At 40.5% G+C, this 24,694-nt stretch overlaps 1 protein-coding gene across 1 annotated transcript in view; it reads left to right on the top strand.

The window, feature by feature from the left end:
* The first annotated feature begins 3,112 nt into the window (after positions 1 to 3,112).
* Positions 3,113 to 24,694, top strand: part of Dct (dopachrome tautomerase) — a 28,190-nt gene continuing 6,608 nt past the window's right edge. Inside the window, exons 1-6 of the mRNA XM_048340798.1 lie at positions 3,113 to 3,407; positions 13,305 to 13,604; positions 16,221 to 16,321; positions 16,918 to 17,084; positions 17,961 to 18,140; positions 19,312 to 19,447. Coding sequence (XP_048196755.1) covers positions 3,113 to 3,407; positions 13,305 to 13,604; positions 16,221 to 16,321; positions 16,918 to 17,084; positions 17,961 to 18,140; positions 19,312 to 19,447 — 1,179 coding nt within the window. The remainder of the gene's footprint in view (positions 3,408 to 13,304; positions 13,605 to 16,220; positions 16,322 to 16,917; positions 17,085 to 17,960; positions 18,141 to 19,311; positions 19,448 to 24,694) is intronic.

A 24,694-nucleotide genomic window follows, 5' to 3' on the forward strand; every position in this document is an offset into this window, starting at 1 on the left:
AGAGCTAGAAAAAGACATTATTTTTCAAATAGGGAAAATAAGGATCCCATAGCTCAAGAATCTCAAGAAAGAAAATAGTCAAACTAGATACAACACAAGACAGTTACATGATGTAAGGTCTGTGGATTTGACATTAAGCTCTATCACTGGCCAAAGCAAAGCAAAGCAAGAAACACCATCCTGAGCTTTACATGGCTGCCAATTTGGATGTGGTGGTTGTGATGAGGAAGAGCAGTTCTTCTGGACACTTGGTTCTGAGAGAAATCTCTTGAATGTGAGGTATATTAGATGATATTAAGAACTACCTTAGCTTCATGTACATGCTATTTTCCAAAAACCCACCTTAATGTAGGATGACAGCTTGTTATCCAAAGGTAGTTCAGTTAATTCTAGGCTAGGAGGGAACAGATCCTTATTCTCAACTTCAATCAGTCTCCTCTTTCAGGATGAGGGTTTCTTAGCTTTATCCTCAGTTGCCTAGGGCTTCTCTCTTGGATAGCAATACCGAAATAATTCATTTCAGTTAGGATCATTTAAATTTCAGACAGTTTTTTTTGTTCATTTTAATGAGATAGCATAAGGTAGTATAGGCAATGGCACAGAGTAGGAAGTAGAAACGCAGGACTTTCTACCAAATCCTTGTTTTGAGGCCCTGTTGGTGACTTCTTCAGCTGTGAGGATAAATGTGATAATGACGCTGAGCCAGGCCAATGGCTCTGCCATAGGCTTGTTAGCTAAGTTCTAATAGCCTTCGTTTCTTTGCAATAAAATCAAGACAGTACCCAATGAATGAATTAGAGCTACGGAGAAAATAGAATAATGCAGTAGTGGATGGTAGGTAGCCAGGTGCAGCCATGTTAAAGTGTTAAAGTAAAGGAAGGCTTCTCTCAGGAGCTGAAACTTGAGTGGGAAAGAGGATTCTGAGCAAGAATATTCCTGGTAGAGGGAAGAACAGCACAAAGGCCAAAGGAGAAACAAGTGGGCTATCTGTGAACAACATGCCTGTGCCCCTGAAGAACAAGAATGAGGGAGGGAAAGAGATTGTTTCAATCTATGGTAAGGGATTTTTCAAAGACAATTTTCAGTCATAGGTCAGCATGTGATCCAAATGAATGTTATATGACCGGTTTGCAACTTGTGTCACATGGTGAAAATTTGACAATCCCTTAACTGCACACTCCCCTTTATTTAAGGAGAGGACTGATCATGTGCTCAACTGTTTGACAACACTTAGTCAATGTGAAAATTTCTAAATGCTGGCTTTTATTTTCCTGCCCTGTACTGTACGTATCTTGATGCAGACCAGGAATGAAGCACATGCAGGAACTTCCGGGTTTACTATATGTGCACTGGGAAATGTTGTGGGGGAAAGGAGAAGGACTAAAGATTTAAGGACTATAATGGAAAAGACTAGTGATGGACAACTAGAGGAGACAGGAACAATTCTTCCTTGAGCTGATTAAGCAGGAGATGTTAAGACCCCCTAGGGGACTAGTCAGCTTACAAGTGAAGTAAGAACCAGAGTCCTGAGAGCCTGCATTAAAATCTTCAGGAAGCTGAGTTATCTAGCACAAGTCTAAGGGACAGTAAAGGAATCTTAGGACCTAGGCCTTGGGATTCTTCTGTGAGAGTTGTTGACATAAAAAACTCTAAGTCCAAAGCTTTATAAAAGACAGAATAGACTCCCATAGTGCTGGCATGAAATGACACTCGATATACATCCATGGATTGAATGCTTGAGGTCCAAAATTCCTGTCCAACTTCGAGATACCCTGATTCTAGTATTCAAGTTTCCATTTGTGCTATGACGGGTTGAATGATGCCCATTCCCCCCTCACCAAGATATGCCTTAAAACCTGTAAATATGGCTGTATTTGGAAAAAGAGGTCTCTTCACATATGTGATTGAATTAAAAATTTCAAACCGGGTTCATCCTGGATTATTCAAATGGTCCTTAATTCCATGACACTTCTTGTAAGAGACAGAAATGGGGAAAAAACACCAAAGAGAAGATGCCTTCTGGCTTTGACAGCAATTAGAATGTTCTAGAGTCAAGAAAGTCCCCCCACCCCCGGTCTCCTTACAAACAGTTCGTGACAGTGGTGAGGTTCTGATGGTGTGTACTGCACATGAGTGAATGAAAAGAAATCTGCTGCATAGTTGTTCAGAATGGGAGAAGAGCAGGCATTATGCAGAGGGAAGAGAAATCTCATGGTAGAACAAGGCAGGTCCTTGTCCACCAGTCCTAAATCAATGTTGCTTTATTTTTGAAGCTGTGTGACCTCCTGTAGTGGTTGTGCTCGCACGTCAGCGAGCAGTCATGAGGCAAAGTAGCTAGTGGTGTGTGCTCTTGTGTAAAGGGCCTTTGACGAAGGGCTCACTGCATCTATTGACTTGCTGGGAAGTCTGAGGTCACAGGTTTGGCTGGAGCACATGAGCTCAATAAAGAGGGTGGTTTTACCCTCCTGAAACAAAGCCAGAAACTTTATCTGCTTCATTGTGCACTTTGGGTCATGTGCTAACAATGAGGATTTCTCTAGTTATAATTCCCCTAATGACGGCTTCTCCCAGCTTTTCCACAACCCCTACCAGGCCCCGTGGCTTGGCAAACCAGACAGAATAAAGGCAGCACGGTGTTTGGCTTTTGAACTAGTTCAAGGCAATTAAAGTCAAGGGCTAAGGAGGGAAAGAAGAGGCTTAGAAATACCAGCATAATAAGCAGTATGACTGGAGTGCTCTGTAAATTAACTCAATTAGACAAAGCCTGATTTAACAGGGGGGAAGATGGCAAGAAGCGTTACCCTCATTAAATTTGGCTGTTAGAGGCGTTTCTAATGAAATTAAATTGGTGTTAGGTATTTGAATCACATAAAACAGTGTGTGTACAAGCGGGTACACACGTGCACATGCATAGATTCTGTAGATTTTTTTTGGGGGGGGGGTGGGGATTTTAAAAGGGGAGGACTAGAATGCTAAAATAACGAATACGAAAAGAAGAAGAAGAAAAAAAGACTTGCGTGAATGAATGCTCAATCACTTCAGAATAGAAGAGGAGCAAAGCCAGACCTAAGCAAGGAGGAGAGGCCCTGCACGTTTCCTCAGTTACTCAGCCATGAGTCCTCTGCAGTGGGGCCTTGTGTTTGCCTCCGTGGGCTGTGCAATTCTCCCCGCAGCCTGGGCGCAGTTCCCCCGGCTCTGTATGACCTTGGGCAGCTTGGTGAGCAAGGAGTGCTGCCCGCCACTGGGTGTGGAGCCAACCAATGTCTGTGGCTCTCAGCAGGGTCGGGGGCAGTGCACAGAGGTGCGGGCAGACACCAGACCCTGGAGCGGCCCTTATGTCCTGAGAAACCAGGACGATCGAGAGCAGTGGCCCCGAAAGTTCTTCAACCGGACCTGCAAGTGCACAGGTGAGGCTCCTGCGGGCAGATCTAACCCACACCCTGAGCTTCGTCTTGGCTGGGAAAACGGCCCCTTCTAAGGGGAGAGGTGAGACTGTTGACAGAGACTGTTAGGCTAGGCTTTGAAAGGCCCAGCCTGTTGTGTTTTGGGTAGCAAGTGTGCTTGGTAAGGCTGAGAGAGCCTGGTTATTTATATTCTTCCCATCCTTCCGTGCATTTAGCTTTGAAAACTTAAATAACTATTACCTGGGCCAAGCCCGGTTTAATGAACGCGTGCCAACATACCTGTGGCTTGTGTGTTGAAAGAGGAGGTTACAGACTTGGAGAGCGCGCTTTGAAAATAGAACAAGTCCCTTCAAGACGAGTGGGGGTGCGCGCCCCTGCCATGGGTTTGCACTTGCTGAGCAGGGGTGGGTGCGGTTTGCCAGGCAGAGATGGAAGGCAGGTGTGCAGGGTTTGGACCAACCTCATCCAGGGCCCATGGTCCTCGTGAACAGGAGGACTGAGCTGTCCCCCTGCCGCAGTTGGGGCGATGGCCAGGCTGCTTCCTCAAGAAGGGGGAAGGGAGGCTGTTATTCACTGACAAATTCCATGGGCTCCGCGTCTGAATTTGAAGTGGGCATCACAAACTTTGCTCTGTGTCCTTTCTTGGGATTCTGGTCTCTCTTTTCATCTGTTTCGTTTTTATAACTTAATTAAAAAATATTGTTGCATTTCCTAAGTCTCTGCTCTTCTGGACATACTCAACTCCTCTCCAATGGACCAGGCTCCTTCTGGTTCCCAGTAGCTGTGCAGAACAGTGATAAAGTCTGATGGGACATTTGAAAGACACAACATAACAGCTTGACTAAATTCCTGTTCTTTGGTTGCTGGCTGCAGAAGACTTATTCCTATTTAAATTATGCCTTATTGCCATTCTCATCGTCTCATATGATAATAGAACTACAGCAAATATAGAAGTGAGTTGGTAAAGTATGACTGAGAGAAGATACAAAGGTTGGTGATGTTGATGTGGGGATGACATTAGATTTTCTTTTCAGTCAGTGCTAAAGCTCTGGCCTTATAATAATTATGTGTGCACATATACCTATATTATAAAGAAATAATACATGATTAATTATTTACTTATTTATTTTGTGGTGCTGAGGATTGAACCCAAGATCTCACTCATGCTAGCCAAGCACTGAACCACTGAACTACATCCCTAGCCTTTGCAATTTTATTTTCAGTTATGGGAGTCACAGGAATTTGTAGGTCCTATTTTTGCCCTGGATACTACTTATGACAAAATTTTTCATAGCACAGTGAACATAGTTTTTTTTTCCCCAAGATATTAAAGCACTTGCTTCTCTGGACATTGTCTTACAACGTTTCCTGGGTTCTCAGCCTAGGGAAGGCAGCAGCTCTCCTAACACCTGTGCATGTGGACTGTACACTAATACTCAAGCACACTAACTCCCAAGCACTTCTGTTGTAATTGCGTCCCATGTCAATGGATGATAAAATACCACGACTTTCAAAAGTCAGACATCTCCATGTATAGATTTCTGTGTGAAAAGGGTTTTAGAGAATCAGAGATGAATGCTAACTCTTCCTGTCTCCATCTTCTTTCTATTTCAAATCTGGGTTGCCCATTTGATCTCCTTTTTAAAACGATGGCACAGTAGTGATACAACATGGAGGTTTGCATTTGGATACATCTGTACATGCATAGAATATACTTTGATGTACCACCACACATTTATTTTTAAAAGGCAAGAATAGAAAGAGCCAGACAATGGCAGAATAGAAGGTATACTTGTTAAATATCAAACCATTTCTGCCAAAGGAGTGTTGATAAGTTTTCCTCCAATTTAAAGCGATCCACTTTAGAACAAAACAGATTATGCCTGATTCAAAAGGCTATGAACCAGTAATAGGTCACACCTCTAAGTCCTGTACTGTGTGTCTACAGAAGCTGGGCTTTCTTATAACAGTGCATGTCTTTCATTGCTAGCCATGCTATGCAGGCTAGGCTGGGCCTGCAGGTCCTTTTTGTGATTTCCCTCTATTCAGTCAGGATCTTTTTTTTGACCATACCAAGTTTTTGTGTCTGTGCAATTTTTTTTTTTCTCAAATTTTTATTATCAAACTGACGTACAGAGAGGTTACAGTGTCATACGTTGGGCATTGGATACATTTCTTGTACTGTTTGTTGCCTTGTCCCTCATGCCCCCCTCCCTCCCCCCTTTCCCTCCCCCCCCCAGTTGTTCAGTTCACTTACAGCAAACAGTTTTACAAGTATTGCTTTTGTAGTTATTTCTCTTTTTTTACCCTGTGTCTCTCGAATTTGGTATTCCCTTTGAATTTCCTACTTCCAATACCAGTAAACACGGTTTCCAATATACTCAGATAAGATTACAGAGATAGTGTAGGTACAAACATAGGAGGGTGATACAAAACATCATCAATAATAGAAACTACACATACACATAGGACGTTGAAAGTAGTTATAACTGTGATATATCACTTGTTTCCATATCATGGAGTTCATTTCACTTAGCATCATCTTATGTGTTTCTAAGGGTATAGCTATTGGGCCTAGTGATGCTCTGCTATGGCTTGCCTAAACCTGTACTAATTATTCCCAATAAGGGAGGCCATAGAGTCCATGTTTCTTTGGGTCTGGCTCACTTCACTTAGTATAACTTTTTCCAAGTCCTTCCATTTCCTTACAAATGGAACAATGTCATTCTTTCTGATAGAGGCATAAAATTCCATTGTGTAAATGTACCACATTTTCCTGATCCATTCATCTATGGAGGGGCATCTGGGTTGGTTCCAGCTTCTCGCTATGACAAACTGTGCTGCGATGAACATTGTTGTGCTGGTTGTGCAATTTTTTTTAAAGTAACCTAAAATTTGCTGTACTATAAATTTAGTTTAATAGACCATCTCTTTTTCCTAGCTTTAGTGATATATGCTTGGCTTCAAAATACTTCATTTAGTCGGTTCAGTTTCCTGAGTCGGGACACAGGTTTATCTTTGAGTTGCTGTCACCACAATCAAAGCCATCACCTCCAAAGATTCTTTGTATTGCATACTTTTTTGGGGGTCCTTTTAAGGATAAATGAAATGATCTGGACTTAGATAGTACATTTTTCAGTTGCACAATACCAATGTTTTTGTGTGTGCCAGGCCTGGGGCTTGAACTCAGAGCCTAGGTTACTGTTCCTGAGCTTTTATGCTCAAAGCTGGTACTCTACCACTTGAGCCACAGCTCTACTTCCAGGTTTTTGGTGGTCAATAGGAGATAAAAAATGTCATAGATTTTCCTGCCTGGGCTGGCTTTGAACCATGATCCTCACATCTCAGTTACCAGAGTAAGTAGGATTATAGGTACCAGGTTTGCACAATACCTTTATTGTAAAATGTATGCACTGTGTTATAGAGCAGATACATGAAATTTACTCATCTTGTATCACTGTATCTCTATGGTCTTTCATCAGGACCTTCTCCTACCCCCTTCCCGGGTAACCACCATTCTGATGTCTACTTCTGTACCTTTGATTAATTTACAACCTTATTTAGTTAGAATGACACAGTATTTGCCATCCTGGGACTGATTTACTCTATTTCCCTTTTACTTCTAAGTCCATCCATGTGTTACAAATGACACAGTTTTCTTTAAGTCTGAAAAATATGCCATTATGTTTTCATATAACTTTGGATGGCTCCACTTAGGTTGGCTGGATGGACTTGGGGCTCTAGATGAAGTTGTACGAAGATGAAGTTGTACGAGAGCAAGAAAGTTGCTCTGTGTTGACAACAACTTTGTCCTGTGATATGACAAGTGTCTCAAAGCAAGACACATGTCTTGTCATTCCTTTCTCTCCTCCATAGCAGGTAGTTTTTAGAGCTTTAGTCAGATCTTAAAGCCTCCCAAAGGCCTCCTTCTGTGGTAGACTCCCATTTTTTTTCTTTGCAAATGGAGTCCCCAAGACTCTTCTGGGTCATCCCACATTTTCTTAAGATTGGACATGTGGATTCGCTTCTGGGGCACTAGGCTGCTGATAGCCCTAACTTTTGTTACTTGACTGGGAAAAGAGTAAAAGTAACTTAAACCTCACAAAGAAAAGGTAAGTGCAAACTCTGCTATGGAAAAAAAAGAACCTCAAATTGTACATTTCAATTCCCTATAGAACACTTACTTGTTTTCTATAGAGATAAAATTTTTTAAAAAATTGCTGAACTTATTGTCAGGCTGAGCTGTGTTTCAGGAGACTTTGGCATTCCATTCACTATTTACTATTGAAAGCATTGCCAGCTGGCATCACGAGAATATGACAGTTGCAGCTGTGTCTCTGGGCTTTTGAAAAAAAACAAAACACACAAACAAACTTGAGTACCAAATAGTTTTTGAACAGTTGGCTGAGAAGTTCTTGTTTGTACAAGTGACTAAATGCCTCTATTTTCCAATCTCTGAAATGGGCATAATGATGAAACCACACTTGTAAAATCTTTTTGGAGTTCTGTAGATGAAAGGACCTATGTACGTATAAAGTATTGTTATTAAAATAATAGAATCTTTAATTAAAAGGAATAGGCAATTTAGAGTTCCTTGTAAATTCACTAATCGGTGACCGTTAAGCTTATTTAGTCTAATAACTTTCTGAGTTTGAGCTGATGCTCTGCATGTGGGTACATGAGGTGCTTAGCTCTTCTTTGTCTTTATCCCAGCCCAAAGTAAAGAGAGTGGACGGAGACTCTAAATTTAATTTCTGCTTAAGGAGATAAATTGCTATCCTTGATTTTAAATCCTTCTCTCTCCATTTCCCAGTAAGCAAACATCATCTTTTCTTAAATATCCCACATCTTAACATTTCTTATTTTTGGTGGATTAAAGGGAAACAACAACAGCAAAACTGCTTCGTGTAAATGGATGCAAGACACTGCCAGGAAATCGGAATTAAAGGAATATATATCTTATGTGCTAACATTTTTTACAGTGTTACACTTTTCAATTGTCTTCAGTGTTTTCCACAATTCTTTAGTGTAGGTCTGTAAACCCACCCATGAAAGGGACCTGGAAGTGAAGTTCTGGTGTATTTTCTGTGAGTCCTGGGAGAAGGAAGGTTTTAATTGAAAAGATTTCTGGGCGAAGTGAACTGACCATTGTGATAGTTTCGTAGCGGTGTGTTAGGAACAGTGAGTGGCCTGTGCAAGGTTCTTACAGTTGTGGGTGCCTCTGATCTCCGGCCAGTGGTGTTTTGTCTTCTGTCAGCCCTCAGAGCTGGGTTTGTTGCAATGTTCACTTTCCCTACAGTGACACTTGGGTAGGTGTTTTCTCACACAGTGCACCATGCACACACCTTTTTTTCCACGCAACTTTGACACCATGCCTTCTTTACGGCCCATCAGGCCTAATGCCTTGGATGTAAGTTTTCATGGTTTCCTTTCCTTCCCACCCATTCAATCAGCACTTATTTAGCACGGATTGTATTAAGCTCTCTGTGTGAGAAGGGAAGAAAGACATGATTTGTGAGTGTGTTCAGTGTAGTGATAGGTGAGGTGGAGAGGCAAACAAATCATTGCTTTCCTATTTGAAAAGTACTGGCAACGATAATGCTAGTATGGCCACACCATTCTGTGTGTGCCCTTGTCTCAATGTGCTTGCTTGTCTAAGAATTACATGAAATGGACCTCTGACCCTGATATAGAAGTCTCTGAGAGGTTAAGTGCCAAGTTCCTGAGTGTGGAAACTTCTCTGAATTAACAGAAGGCTCTGGGGCCACAGAGGAAGGCCTGTTGAAATATTTTGTGTAGGATTGTATTTATTATTACTATTATTATTTTTAGAACAGGTTAATAGCAAAATTGAAACAAAAGCACAGAGAACTGGGAGCTGATGACTCATTCTTGTAATCTTAGCTACTCAGGAGGCTGAGGTCTGAGGATTGAGGTTTGTTTTTGTCCCAGAGCTGAGGACCGAACTCGGGGCCTTGCGCTCACCAGGCAGGCACTCTTCTGCTGAGCTAAGTCCCCAGCCCGAGGATTGAGGTTTGAAGCCAGCTCCAGCAGGAAAGTTTGTGAAACTCTTCCCTCTAATTAGTAAAAAGCTGAAAGTGAAAGTGTAGCTCAAGTGGTAGAACACCAGCCTTGAGTGGAAAAGCTAAGCAAGAGTGCAAGCCCCAGAACTCATACAAACACACATGAACACACACACACACACACACACACACACACACACACAGCACAGGGAATCCCACATACCCACATACTCCTTGCTATGTGTCATCCCTGGATACACAGCTTCCTCAAGAACTCACTAAGGTACATGTTTAGTATACTGCTTGTGGAAGGAAATAAATAAGGGAGGCAAATAGTTATTGATCATTTTGTTTCTATCAAATAAAACAAACCATAAAAGAGGAGATAGTTCAGTATTGAAGTTGATGGCATAAGCTATGAATTATTCAATTTGAACAATGAGGCTCCAAAATTCAAAAATAGACTTTATGTCTTTGAATGTAGGAATGTATCCAGTTTATTGTTAAAACATTAGAAGTGTTGTTTCTTAGTATTTAAAAATATTTTTAGAGCTGCTTTAAATACACAGCAAAAATTATGACTTTAAGTCTGGTAGTAGAATTTTGGTTTTTATGTTCTTTTTTAAACTTTTGCTTCCATATGTTACTGAAACAGGAAAATACAAGCAATTGATTTATTTAAGGGTAGGTAACAGCCAGATGTTAGTGGCTAATGCCTGTAAGCCTAGCTACTCAAGAGGCTGGTTTAAAGCCAGCCTGGGAAAGAAAATCCATGAGACTCTCATCTTCAATTAACCATCAACAAACAAACAAACAGAAAAAGCTACAAGTAGAGCTGTAGTTCAAGTGTTAGAGCACTAGCATGAGGCTCAGAACAGTGTCTAGGCCATGATTTAAGCTCCAGGACTAGCCACACACAAAAATAGGTAAAATATTTTGCATGTTACAAAGGGGCTCAACACTCAATCAAGTATTACTTTATTGAGCTCTTCCTACCTACTGTATTCTTATTTACCTTTTTTTTTTTGTCAATCATGGGGCTTGAACTTGGGGCACTGTCCCTAAACTCCTTTGCTCAAGGCTAGCACTCTACCACTTTGAGCCACAGCACCACTTCTGGTTTTCTGGTGGTTTACTAGGGATAAGAGTCTCATGGACTTTCCCGTCCTGGCTGGCTTTGAACTGTGATACTCAGATCTTAGCCTCCTGAGTAGCTAGGATTACAAATGTGCCTATTGTATTTCAATGAATTTTTTTTAGTCATCAAACAATTTGGGTACCATTGGCTCAAACTTGTAATCTTAGCCATTGAGGATGCAGAGATCTGAGGATCGCTGTTAGAATTCACTCCAGGCAGAAAAGTCTGAGAGATTGTTTCCAAATGACCAGCAAAAAAAACGTAGACTGGACGTGTGGTTCAAGTAGCAGAGCATGAGCTCTGAGTTAGGAAAGCTAAGCAACAGAATAAAACTCTGAAGCAGTAGCACACACGCATGCACACACATGAAGACACACATCTACACACACACTTCCACTGGGTGAACAGATTAGGAAGTTTGTGCCTCTTTCTCTCTCTTTTTCCTTCCTTCCTTCCTTCCTTCCTTCCTTCCTTCCTTCCTTCCTTCCTTCTTTCCTTCCTTCCTTCCTTCCTTCCTTCCTTCCTTCCTTCCTTCCTTCCTTCCTTCCTTCCTTCCTTCCTTCCTCCCTTCCTTCTTACTTTTTTGGTAAAAAAAAGTGCTATTCAAGTAACTATCTCTCTCTCCCTTATGATCACACTACTTATCTGATTCAAATTATTTATAGGGACCGAGTTTCCTGTTATCTTCAAAGATGGGGGAGAATATCATATTTATTACATTATCTTGCTTCATGTCTCTTTCATTCATTTGATACATTCATTGCATACATGGCCATGCCCAGGCATCTGTAGTGAGTTGGCTCCCTGGGTTGGGTCTAGAGTTTACAAGTCCAGCAGCAGGTGTGACAGATGTGGCTGAAGGGGAATTATGAGGTGAACATGGCTCAAGGCCAGCTGACCCTGACAGGTAGAACAGGGGCTGGTGGTACTGATCATTGGCGGAGTGCTTGTGTAGCGTGCAGGAGAGGAACCCATCCTGTGGCTTCAAGAGGGAGCAGGTAGCCCAGGCATGCAAGTGTTTAGGAAGACAGGCAAAGAGGGAGGGTGGAGAAGTCCAAGGCAGACTGAAAGACTGAGCTATTGAAAGCCAACCTGGCATATCTTAGAACGAGATAGCACTGGTCCTTGTCCCTTGGGCATTGACAGATGAAGGACACAGAGCAGCCAACAGTGACCCTTGCAGGATTTTTTTTTTGTTTCACTTGCTGATGTGGTGACAGCTAATTCACCTTTACCACCTGCCAGCTTCCATTGATTTTTTTTTGTCCCCTTTGCGGGATAAACCCGTGTTCTAATGTTAGATTCTACTTGCTCTCCTGGAAGCCTGCTTGTGTATTTATTTTGGCTGCACTGACTTGCACGTTCTCTCACTCTCTAAATCAATGAACGGGGCTGTGCCAGCCCTGGGATGTGTGCCCAGGCTGCGGGGGTGGGGTGGGGGGAGAGGCTGCTAACCAATCCAGGGTGGAGGAGGGATGATGGAAAGGAGAGACCTGTGACTTTTCACGAGCTCTAGAGCATGTGCACCTGTTAGGACCACGTGACAAATTGCCGTGGACTGGGTGACTTCAACCACAAATTTATGTCCTCCTAGCGCACGTCTACGAACACCTGTCTACAAGATTGGTTTCTTTTGACACCCCCCCCAATCTGTCCACAGTCTTACTTTGAATCTCTATTTCCTTTCCTCATAAGGAGGCTAATCATACCGATGAAGATCTCATTTTACATAATTATCTCTTTAGGGACCCATTCTCCATATTTGATAGTCACATGCCAAGTTTCTGGGGGTCTGGACTTGAGTATGTTCATTTCAAAGGGGACACAGTACACAGCTTATCTTCACTCATACATTTCCTATTTGCTAAAGTTTTTTGGTAGTGCAAAAGTAGTACTTGTGGAGTTTTCAGAGTCATTATCAGACAGTGTGCTTTTGTAGAATAGTGGAAAATTTTAAGTTGCCTAATACGTATTTCCCAGTTAAAGTCCAACTAGGCAAGAGTCTGCCATCTTATTTCACATTTCATGTTGTAACCAATTGTATTTTTCATAATGTATGTCACATTTTTCAAATATTTACACTTTCTGTTGGTGATTTAACTGTTTAAAATAGCCCCCCAAACAGTATTGAAGTGCTGTCTAGTATTCCTAAATTCAGGGAAGGCTGTGATGTGCATTAGGGTGAAAATAAACGTATTAGATTCAGGAAAAAAACAAAAAACAAAAAAACAAAGGGGACACAGTTAAGCCGACAATAGCTTGCCATGCATTTCATATCCTGTTTCTTTGCTGGGATTTCTAAAGTGCTTTCTAGAACACTCAGAGCCTGTTTCTTTGCTGGGCTGGTTCTGGGGAAGTTTCTAGTGCTCCGTCTACTTAGATTTTGAGAGGAGACTAGGGGGAGAACACTGCCCCCCCCTTTTTTTTTTCTTTTTTGGCTTTATTAGCAGAAAGTTATTGCCCGGCATATGGAGGCTAGAAAGCCATAATCAAGAGGTATCAGCAGCAGGGTTGGGTCTCCTGAAGTCTCTGTCCCTTTCTTATTTTAAATATATATATATATATATAACATATATATATATATGTCTTCCCTTGGTGCGTGTCTGTCAGTTGACTTAGTTTCCTGCATGTGCTTTCTGTTGTTCTCTTCCCCTGTGCCCAACTTTCTAGCTCAGAAGTGTGCACCGAGTGACAGCAACCACTTTTCCTCCCCCGTCTCTCCCTTGCTATATCAACTAGGAAACTTCGCTGGCTATAATTGTGGAGACTGCAAGTTTGGCTGGTCCGGCTCCAACTGCGAGCAGAGGAAGCCGCTGGCTGTGCGCAAGGACATCCACTCGCTGACGCCCGAGGAGCGGGGACAGTTCCTGGACGCCCTGGACCTGGCCAAGAAGAGCGTGCACCCCGACTACATGATCACCACGCAGCACTGGCTGGGCCTGCTGGGGCCCAATGGCAGCCAGCCCCAGGTGGCCAACTGCAGCATCTATGATTTCTTCGTGTGGCTTCATTATTATTCGGTTAGGGATACCTTGTTAGGTGGGTTTCCTGGCTCTTGGCTGAAGGTGTACTGTTAAAAGCTGGTGGTTGGGAAAGGTCATTTCACCCAAGGTCATGGACCAGGGAGCAAGTTCGTGGTTGGTCTGTGGCAGCAGGTGGAATGAGTAAATACTCCCCGGAGGGCGTGGGGAATGTGACCTTTTCTTCAAATTAGAGGAATTAACACGAGCGTGTGGCAAAGCACGTGGCCCTTCTTTGTTCACAATTGCTATCCGTGTTGGAAGTGAGTATCTCGTTATGCCTAGGTCTAGGCTTTCCTTTGATAATTAATCACTTACAGTGCATGTAGGCACTGTTAGGAATCCCTGATTTTGTTTTATTCTTTTCGTTTTATTGTCTAAGAAAAAAGTATAAGTGGAATCATGGCAAGATAGAGTTTCTCCTGCCTTAGCCTTTTGGACTGTGGTTGTATTAGATGCTTTCAAAAATGGGGAAATGAAAGAGACGCTGAGGAAATGTTGAGAACTCTCTCAAGTTCCAAACATTTGGTGACTGGGTAGGACTGCGAACGGGAGATTGTTATAAACCACATTAATCAAAGAGGTCAGTTGTTTATCAGTTGGGAAGAAGCCATCATATTGTTCCAGGAGAATTTGAATCTATTATAGGTTCTTCTAGAGACTGTCCCTAGTTTTAGGGTACCCTTTTTGGGGGTCAGAGTGAATAAAGACCATTGAGCTCACCTGGAGTGGTACGGTTCTCACTTGAGGTCTCCTTACTAGTATTTATCACATGTTTCCATCCTTTGACACTCCTTCATCAGTCTGTGTGGAGAAATTTGAAACTTAGCTTTAGAGAAAAACATTTTAAAAATCCTTTCTGCCTCCAATAACAGAGACAACAGCTCTGCTCTTGGTATGAGTCTTTTTCTTTAATATCTGCCTCACAGGTAAGCATCTGTCTTTCTTTCGCGATAGGTAAGGAAAGAGGCTCTTCTGACTATAAACCTTTATAGTTTCCCTGTCATCCTTCTGAGGAATTGTTGCTTTATGAGAGGGTAGTCTCTCAAGAGGGAAACTATAGTTTCTGGTCATATTGAGGAATTAAATTTATATTCATGTCTTTTCAGCTCTCTGAAGTTATTATAGATACTTTGAGAAAGGACTAAAGTTAGCTAAAGTTCCTACATAACCATCAAAAGCTGTTATGAAAGGGAGAAGGATGGAGCAGTAAGGAGGGCATTAAATTGCCCAAAGCGTCTCACTAAAATTGGCAGTTCCAGTGGCCAGCTAAATTGGTTTGAATGTATTTTTCTCTCTTCTGGTCTCAGCAACTATGCGTGTCAGCTAGTAGTTGGAACTGATGGATGAATGAGGCAGAATCTGTGGAAGTTCCTCTTGATTGAATAAAGACTGCATTAGGATTCTGTGTGGTTGACGTTGCTATGTAATTAATTAGTCCTTCCCTTATAAATTTGTGCATTTGTAAGGCACCAATGTCTTTAAAAATTATATTTCATTTAATAATCTACAGCATTAGACACTGCATTTCATCTTAATGCACTGTTGGTTTAAATTTATAATTGTATAAATTCCTTTTGATTTTGAAATTCTAAAATTCCTTTAGAGTTCAGGAAAAAAGAGGCACTAGTGGCACATACCTGTAATTCTCGTTACTCAAGAAGTTGAGATCTAAGGATCAAGGTTCGGAGCCATCCTCGGCCTGCTGACAAATCTGTGCTAATCTTATCTCCAATTAACCGGTGAAACACCAGAAGTGGAGATGTCCTGCAGTGGTAGAGTGCCAGCTTTGAGTGAGACAAAGCTAGACGAAGCTAAGCAAGAGCATGAGGCCCTGAACTCAAGTTCCAGTAACCCCTGCTCCACCAGCAAAGAGCAAAACAAAACAACAACAATAAAAAAAAACGTTAACTATATAACAAGGCTCTTAATAGGAGAAGTACTTGAACTTTCTGGGTCCTTGATAATAGTCAGATTTTTGAGAGATGAAAGTGATTTTTATCTCAAAAATGTTAATTGCAGTTCTCCTTCATGATTTAAAAAATATTGTTATTATAGAGGTGATACACAGAGGGGTTACACTTACATGAGTCAGCTAATGAGTCCATTTCCTTTTGTTCTTTTTGTTTTTGTTTTGCCAGTCCTGGGGCTTGGACTCAGGGCCTGAGCACTGCCCCTGGCTTCTTTTTACTCAAGGCTAGCACTCTGCCACATGAGCCACAGCACCACTTCTGGCCATTTTCTATAGATGTGGTGCTGAGGAATCGAACCCAGGGCTACGAGTCTACCAGTATACAAGTCAAGCACTCTTGCCACTAGGCCATATTTCCAGCCCTGTACATTTCCTTTTGTCCAGTGTTTGTTCTGCTCCCTTACTCTCTCCCAGTCCTTCCCTCCTGTCTCCACTCACGTGTATAGTCCACTTTCATCCATGTCTAGTGAGCTCCACTGCTTCACTTTTCCCTTCAAGTTCTGCACTGTCCCTCACCCTCCCAGAGAACAGCCTGATTGTTGCCTTTGAAGACATAAATAACCATTTTTTTTCCATCATGAGATTGTAGCGACATATCCCAGGCAAGGATTAATATTTTAAATATTCTTTTCTGTGATCTTTAATGTTTCCCAATTACTTTAGGACCAGGACGTCCCTATAAGGCCATTGATTTCTCACACCAAGGTCCTGCCTTTGTTACTTGGCATCGGTACCATTTGTTGTGGCTGGAAAGAGATCTCCAGGTTGGTCAAAACTATACACTGAGTATTTTGAACTAAAAAACACTGTACATTTTTAAGGGATACTGTTCAGTGTGATGTTTTGGCATATATGTCTTGGTATTTATAGTGAAGCAACAATTAGTTACGAAAGATATTGTGCTCAGCATCTCATGTAATTCACTGTGTGTGTGTGTGTGTGTGTGTGTGTGTGTATGTGTGTATTTTAAAAGTATTGAAAACCTACTTTTTTGGCAAATCACCAGTATGGAATACAACATAATATTACAAACAGTAGTTTGTAAGTGGTCTCTAGACTGACTCATCTTTTAGTCATCTTTCCTGATTTCTAGCTATTAGATTCCACATTTAAGTGAGATATGTCATAATTATTCTGTATATGTATATCGGGTTAATTTCGCTCAGTGTCATATCCCCTAGTTTCACCTATTTTGTTGCAAATGATAGGATTTCTTTATTAAATCTTGACAGCATTGCATTCATCTGTCTGATACTTTTAAAGTTACTATGCATTTGATGGGGGCACCAATCTTGGCTTATCTGTCTTCTTGTTGTATCTGCTGCATAATCAACAGACTGCACGTGCCCTTTGCTTTTAGCGACTCATTGGTAATGAGTCCTTTGCTTTGCCCTACTGGAACTTTGCCACAGGGAGTAATGAATGTGATGTATGCACAGACCAGCTGTTTGGAGCAGCAAGACAAGATGACCCAACTCTGATTAGTCAGAGCTCAAGATTCTCCAGCTGGGAAATTGTCTGCAACAGGTAATGGCATATGGCTTGCATAAGAGAGACTGGTTTATCTTCCAATAAGATAAACTGGGGCTGTTTCCACGAAACATGTAACGATGCTTCCATATAACAGTTTTCCAGTGGGATGTGGCAGTTTTTACATTTTGCATATTTCAATGAAAAAGTAGGTGTGAGCTACTGGCAATTGGTTACTCTGTGTGTGTGTGTGTGTGTGTGTGTGTGTGTGTGTATGTGTGTGTGTGTGTATACAGTGACCCCAGGGCTTGAACTGAGGTCTCCCAAGCCCTTGCTTGGCTTATTTTGCTCCCAAATGCCACTCTGCCACTAAAGCATGCCTCCAGTGTATGCTTCTTCACTTTTTGAAAAATATATTTTAATTGTGTAACTCAGAGGATACAGTGCAATGGTTCAGTACATAAATGCAGTGTGCAATAGCCAGCCAAGGTAGTTAGCACTTTTACTTCCTTAACTATTTATAAATGTTTCCTATAATTTCATTTGTTTTACCCTGTGTGATTACAATGCTTTCCTCCCTCTACAAAGCTATTTCCATCAAAACTGGCCGGGCTCTCATCAGGCAACCTTGATCTCTTTTTAGTCACTCCAGATTCAAAAACACACAACAGGAGTCACCATCTTGCCTTCTAGATCCTGTCATTGTCTTTTCAGTGGAATAGAATTATCTTCTTTACCGCTGTGTTCATATTTTACGTATCTATATTTTTCAAATGTCTTAGTCCATGATTATTCCAAGAGTAATATTTCAGCACCTAATTTTGACCCTTGTAAGGTAAATCATAAAAATGTTATTATTATGATCTTCATTGTATCCTAAGTCTAAGTTTATAACATCAACTAAGACATTTTTAATCTCCTTCTGAATCTTAGCTTGGATGACTACAACCGCCGGGTCACCCTGTGTAATGGAACCTATGAAGGGTTGTTGAGAAGAAATAGAATGGGAAGAAATGGTGAAAAATTGCCAACCTTAAAAAGCATTCAAGACTGTTTGTCCCTCCAGAAGTTTGACAATCCTCCTTTCTTCCAAAACTCTACCTTCAGCTTCAGGTTGGTGCTCTGAGCTCTGCTACAACAACTTAACATTTCACGCTTGTATTTGTAATGAACTGGAGAGAAATCTAGGCATCTACAAAGCTAAGAAATGTAAATGTGCTTAATAAGAGAGGCTAAAGAACAATATGCCACCATGTTGACATATTATTGGTTAAGATGGGGGATCTCACTACTTATTTGTCTGTGCTGATCTTGAACTATGAACCTTCCAATATCTATCTTCTGAGTAGCTGAGATTAGTCAGATGCCACCATGCCAAGCTTTCTTTCTTATTTTTTGAATGTTGACATTAGAAATGGATTGACCATGGTCTTTAATATTAGGAGGATCTGAGCTCTCTGAGAAGTTTTGCAGACTAACTTCAACTCAAATTAATGTACAGTAATCACATTCCCATATCCAAAATTTAAAGGCCAACTATTATTTTTCTCCCACCCAAAACAGACTTTAAGAATTACGAGGAATATGTATATAGAAACAGTGTTTTAACCAAAACGAATGAGGCTTCTAAAGAGGGTTGGTGGCTAGATTCATAGTGGATACTCTCTCTCTCTCCCCATCCTCTTAGTTAATTATATAACTTGTGGGCTAGGGGCAGAATGCAGAAGTGCTAATTGTAGCAAGGTTTGGAGTATACACTCAGTTTGGACACAATCCTGAAAGTAGGGGTCAATGGGTGGTAAAGAGTAACATTTAAGATTGCTTTTATAAAGGAATATGCATTAGGTTTTCATTGTGGTAAAATGTCATTAAAACTCATTGCATTTCCTATAGATTTGAGTTAGGAATGTGGTCCTCAGACAATTGTTGGTATTATCTGAGATAATGAATATCCTAAGGAGATGCAATATGACTGAACATGTTCAGAAGTAGCATTGATTAGGTATTCCCATCTGTATCATTAATTTTTTTTAGAGGGGGGCACTGCTGGTACTGAATTTGAACTCAGGGCCTGGGTAGTATCCCTTAGTTTTTTCACTAAAAACTGGAGCTCTACCACTTGAACCAGAGCTGCAGTTCCATGGGGGTTACTTCTTAATTAGCTATTGCAGGGTCTCTCCTGTCCTTGTTCAGTCTCACATTAGAAGATGGCTAGGCTGGAGACAATAAATAGAAATGTTAGTCAGTCTTTGTCTGTTGTCACTGACATGCTGGCTTCTTTCAGGAATGCTCTGGAAGGCTTTGATAAAGTAGATGGAACACTGGACTCTCAGGTTATGAGCCTACACAATTTGGTCCACTCCTTCCTGAATGGGACAAATGCTTCACCACATTCTGCTGCCAATGATCCTGTTTTCGTGGTATGTTTAGAGACTCAGAAGATATGAAAAAGTTTGTAGACAGTATCTTGGATTTATTTGTTCTTGAACAATCAAGAGTTTTGTTGCTGATTCATTCTCTGTGAACAATGTGTTGTGTGGACATGTAAAACTATTTTTAACCCATACCCTTAGGATGGCTAGATAGCATTTATATACTCGAATCTGAATCCTGTGTGTCAGGGATGGTTGCTTCTAGATAATCTTGGACAGCAGTTTACACAATTAATTTAGCATAATGATATCGTAATTTAGCAGAATCTAGAGGAGCCTTATAGTTTCTTTGTCTTTTTCCTTCCCTCCCATTATTTCTTTCTTCTTCCCTTCTTCCCTCCTTCCTTCCTTTCTTTTTCTCCCTTTCTTCTTCTTTCCTTCTCTTTTTATTTCTTTCTCTGTTGCTTGACAGTACTGGGACGTGCCCTCCCATGCCTCCAGCCCTTTATGTGCTGGTTGTTTTTGAGATAGGCTCTCACTTTTTGTCTAGACCTGCCTGATATGATACATGTGTACCACCATGCCCAACTACTGGTTGAGGTGAAGTCTCCTGGGTTGGCTTGGAATTGTGATTCTTCTAATCTCAGTCTCCCCAGTAGATGAGTGGCCTGCATGAGCCATGGCCACCAGCAGCAGTCTATGGCTCTTTATCCCTCCAAGTGTAGCGAACTGCTTTGGAGCAGTTGAGTCTCATCTCTATCTCACTTTAAAACAAAAGGAAAACTTAGATAAAATTTGACTGTAGAAGTGTAAATGTTTGAATTCTAAGCTGTACTAGTTTTTAAGGTAGATCATCCAGAGGTTGTCCTTGGATGAACAAAGTGGCAGAAGTGACAGTTGGGGCCAAAACCACATGTGCGCGTGCACCCACCCACCCACCCACCCACCTATCTCTATCTCTATCTCAGATTTTTTGGTGATTAATTGGAGATAAGAGTCCATGGACTTTCCTGCCCAGGCTGGCTTCGAGCCATGATCCTCAGATCTCAGCCTCCTCAGTAGCTAGGATTACAGGAGTGAACCACTGGTGCCCCACCTAAAAAGAGAGCCCTCTTAATGGGAAATATTATTTTTTCCAATATCACCAGTCTAGTACCCAGCTAGTGTCTTTTTATATGAACACTGTCATACAATATCAGGGTTTCAATTCTATGACCTCATTCAACTTTTATTTTTTTACAGGCCCCATGCTCAAAATGTAGGTACATCAAGATCTAGGGCTTCACTATAGGAATTTGTGAGAGCAATTCAGTTCATAGTTCATTGGTTTCGAGCAGTTTGTTTCTCTGACCCTCCTGCCATGCTAGATTAACATTGTGAAAGAAACTCTGGGTTGCAAGTCAAGTCGGTTTTAATTCGTCTTAACTGATGGAATCTTGAGGATGTTTGTAACAACGCAGAGCCTCTGTTTCTCCCAGTCCACTGATGGTCACGTGACCTGATCTTGTGGCGGGAGAGTGTTGTGCTTATTATCAGGATAATCTGAAGCGACCTCAGAAGCCATCCAGGACAACAGAAATGTTCTCATAAAAATAACAGTGTGTTTGAATGAAGTCAGTGAGAGAGAATTAGAGAACTATATGTTAGGTTTGAATTCCCAGACCTCGATTAGAGGTCCTTATCTTATTTTTCATTGCACACAGTCATGTACTAAGGTGATTGACCACCAGCACAAAATGAGAGGGATTTCAAAGGGGATTTACTGTTTTTACCGGATCGGGAGTGTATTAAAGGAGATGCGAGGAGAGTGGAGCTGTGGTTTCCAATGCCTTTGACCTTTTTTAGTGACACGAAGGATAGAGTCTCCCAGACCTAAGTATCTTTCTGGAACTCCCAGATCAATTAAAGCGAGGTAAGGATGAACTTTAGGAAGTTCTATGATACAAAGAGGTGGTAGAATTGGTCTTTCTTCCTAAAAAATATTTCTCTCCTCAGATTCGTGTGGAAGCAATAAATGATAGGGTTGTCACAAGTGGCGCACTAAACAAGTGGCCCACTGGCCACCAGTGCCATCTGCAAGACGCCTGGCTCTTCAGGGTTCTGACTTGATACTTCAGATCGGTCTCCCATGGCCGCCATCAGCATATAGCAAGCATTTTCTTTCCTCCCTTCCCTCCCTCCCTCTCTCCTTTTCTCCTTCAACTAGTACTGGGGCTTGAACTCAGGGCCTCATACTCTTGCTGAGCTTCTTTACTCAAGTCTGGTACTCTGTAACTTGAACCACACCTGCACTTCTGACTTTTTGCTAGTCAATTGGAGAGAAGAGGCTTTCCATGTTGTCTGCTCAGTCTGGCTTCAAACTATGATCCTCTGATCTCAGCCTCCTGAGTAGCTAGAAGTACAAATATGAGCCACCAATGTGTGGCTTATGATAAGCATTATTGATGTCTGCCTTCTCTGTTATTTATCTATACTCTGTAGGTATATAGATATTATGTAATCGATATATGCATATATTAAATACTATGTACATAGATATGCTACTCTGCTTTTATCTATATTCCATATACCTAAAATATATTTTTATTAAAACATATATTTTCAACTACATATTTTGGGCACATAATCCATATTCACAAGGCAAGTGTTATAACACTTCTTATCCAGTATCATAAAATGTAGAGTAATACTGTGGAATCCACTGATCAATGGAAGATTTTTTTTTCCTAAAAGAAACAGTGGCACTGATAATTTTACTTTTAGCATTATAAATTGATCTCTTTCCTTGGGAAAAGCCTACAAAATACCTAGGGATTGGCAATATATTTTTAAAATAAGTGGCCAGGTGAAAAATATTCTTGGCTTTCCAGGTCAATGGCCATCACTCCATTCTGCCACGAAAACAGCTGTGGAGAATGTGTAAGAAAACAAGTGTAGTATTTTAAGAAAACTTTATTTAGTAAAAAGGTGATGAGCCCAGGCAGTAGTTTTCTGTGCTTTGTTTATTTCATGGATATAATACTCTCAGGTTTTAGTTTGCCAATCCAGACTCTAATAAATAAATGAAAAATATTCTTCCTCTCCCTCTCTTTCTTTTTAGGCAAGATCTTGCTATATATCCCAGGCTAGCCTTGAATTCCTGTTCCTCCTGCCTTAGCCTCCTGAGAAATTCTTTCAGTCATCTTTTCCTGCCCTGAGAACTCATGTTACAATTTGATGGATGAGAAATCCCATGACTTACTTGTAGTTCAAAGATACTAAATCATGTTTGTCTTTATTATTTATTACTTTTAATATTTTTGACATTTAGAATTTTGTTTTTCTTGAGCAATAATTTTACCTTCTGCATATAAACAAGTAAAATCCAGAGCCTTTTTTTTTAAAGAATAATATTTCTGCATTGGTTCCAAAGCATATTTCAGGCTATTTACAAAGACGTTTATATTGAAGCCAATTCATCCTTAAATGAGTTTTTGCATATTGAGATTTAGGTTAAAGCATTTTAATCAACAGACTTCTACCTTCTAGAGGTTCAAAATCATGAAGCAATTCATGCAAATATATTACACACAACATTTATTTATTTATCATGAAATCTATTTAAGCAAACAAAGCAGAAAGTTATATATGATTAAAATAAGCAATAAAAGAAGGCAGACCATTAAAATGCAGGAAAATCTCTGAACTTATCTCTGAAATTCTAATAGTTCTTAAGATAATAGAAGAAAATGCACGAATTTCTCATGGAAAATAAGATTAGGCCCCAGGAATGCTAAGCAATGCTGCTTTGAATCCAGAATTAAACACAGAAAAACAAAACAGGAAATAGACAGTAGAATTGAAAAGTTAAATTTGTAGCCAAGAAAGAAACTGTGTCATATTCTCCCCAATTCCTTAAGGTACTCTTAAAAGTTTATTTGGGTGATCTGCGTGCCAGTGGCTCATCCTTCTAATTCTAGCTACCCAGATGACTGAGATCTGAGGATCATAGTTTGAAGCTAGACCAGGCAGGCAAATCTGTGAGACCTTTATCTATAATTAACCTGAAGTGGAGCTGAGTGTGGTAGAGCAAAAGTGGTAGAGTGCCAGCCCTCAGCAGAAAAGTCAAGCAATAGTGTAAAGCCTCAGTACCAATACACACACACACACACACACACACACACACGCACACACTTGGGTGAAATCAAGCAGTAATTGTCTTGCTGTGCTTGTCTAATTCATCTTAACATCATGTCTTCAGATTCATCTATGCTATTGCAAATGACAGGAAATTATCCTTTCAAAATAACTGAATTGCATTCTTCTGTGTGCTGTACTACATTTCTAACATCCATTTGTCTGATGGACACTTAGGCTGAATTTTGTCTTGGTGATTATACATGTACTATTGTAAACAAGAGAGTGTAGATAGATATATCTTTGACATACTTATTTCTTTTCCTTCAGATATATAGCTAGAGTAAGATTGCTGACTCAAATGAAGTCCTACTTTTAAGTTTTTGAAGAGCCTCCATATTGTTTTCCATAATGGCCATGGTAATTTTATACTAATATTGCACTAAGGTTCCTCTTTCCCTACATCTTACCAGAACTTATTTTCTTTGGATTTTTGATGACAACCTTTATGGCTGATAAGAACTAGTATCTCATTGTGGTTGTGGATTTGATGTTGTTCTTTTAAAAAGCAGATTGGGTAAGTTATCAATATGCTTATATCCCTAGCTGTTAGAAAGCCTGTAAGTTGAGTAATTAATATTCATAAAACAGCTCATGAGTTTGTTTTTCACTTCAAATACTAAATTTATTTAAATTTAAATTTGTGTTTTAGTTCAAAACAAAAGTATGCTGGTTCTACCTAGGTAATATGCACACGTTTTTCAGCTAGATTCAGACTTTTACAGCTTCTTTTCTCCAGGTGCAGAAATTCTCATTTCCTTACTGTGGCAGGAATTTGAATATATTACCATTGAAGTCAGTCCTTCAGTAATAACCTTATCCTCCAATTATCTTGAAAAGAGAAGCATGCCTTCTTGTGTTTTATTTACATTATGCCTGCACATACAGTATGTACTCATTGATTGCTTTCTTCTATGAGGGTTACATTATTTTTTTTACATTTTCTTCAGTATTCCCTCTATATACATTTTCTTCAGTATTTCTTATCTATCTTTTCTTTGAATAGAGTAGAATAGGTCTGTAGACAAATTTTGAAACATATTTAAAGACCCAATTTCGAATACCAAAATACTTAAAGACAATAGCAACATGCATTTATTTAACTGTCACTTTTGTATC

The sequence above is a fragment of the Perognathus longimembris genome, chromosome 3 (genome assembly GCF_023159225.1).
Source record: "Perognathus longimembris pacificus isolate PPM17 chromosome 3, ASM2315922v1, whole genome shotgun sequence".
Lineage (NCBI taxonomy): Eukaryota > Metazoa > Chordata > Mammalia > Rodentia > Heteromyidae > Perognathus > Perognathus longimembris.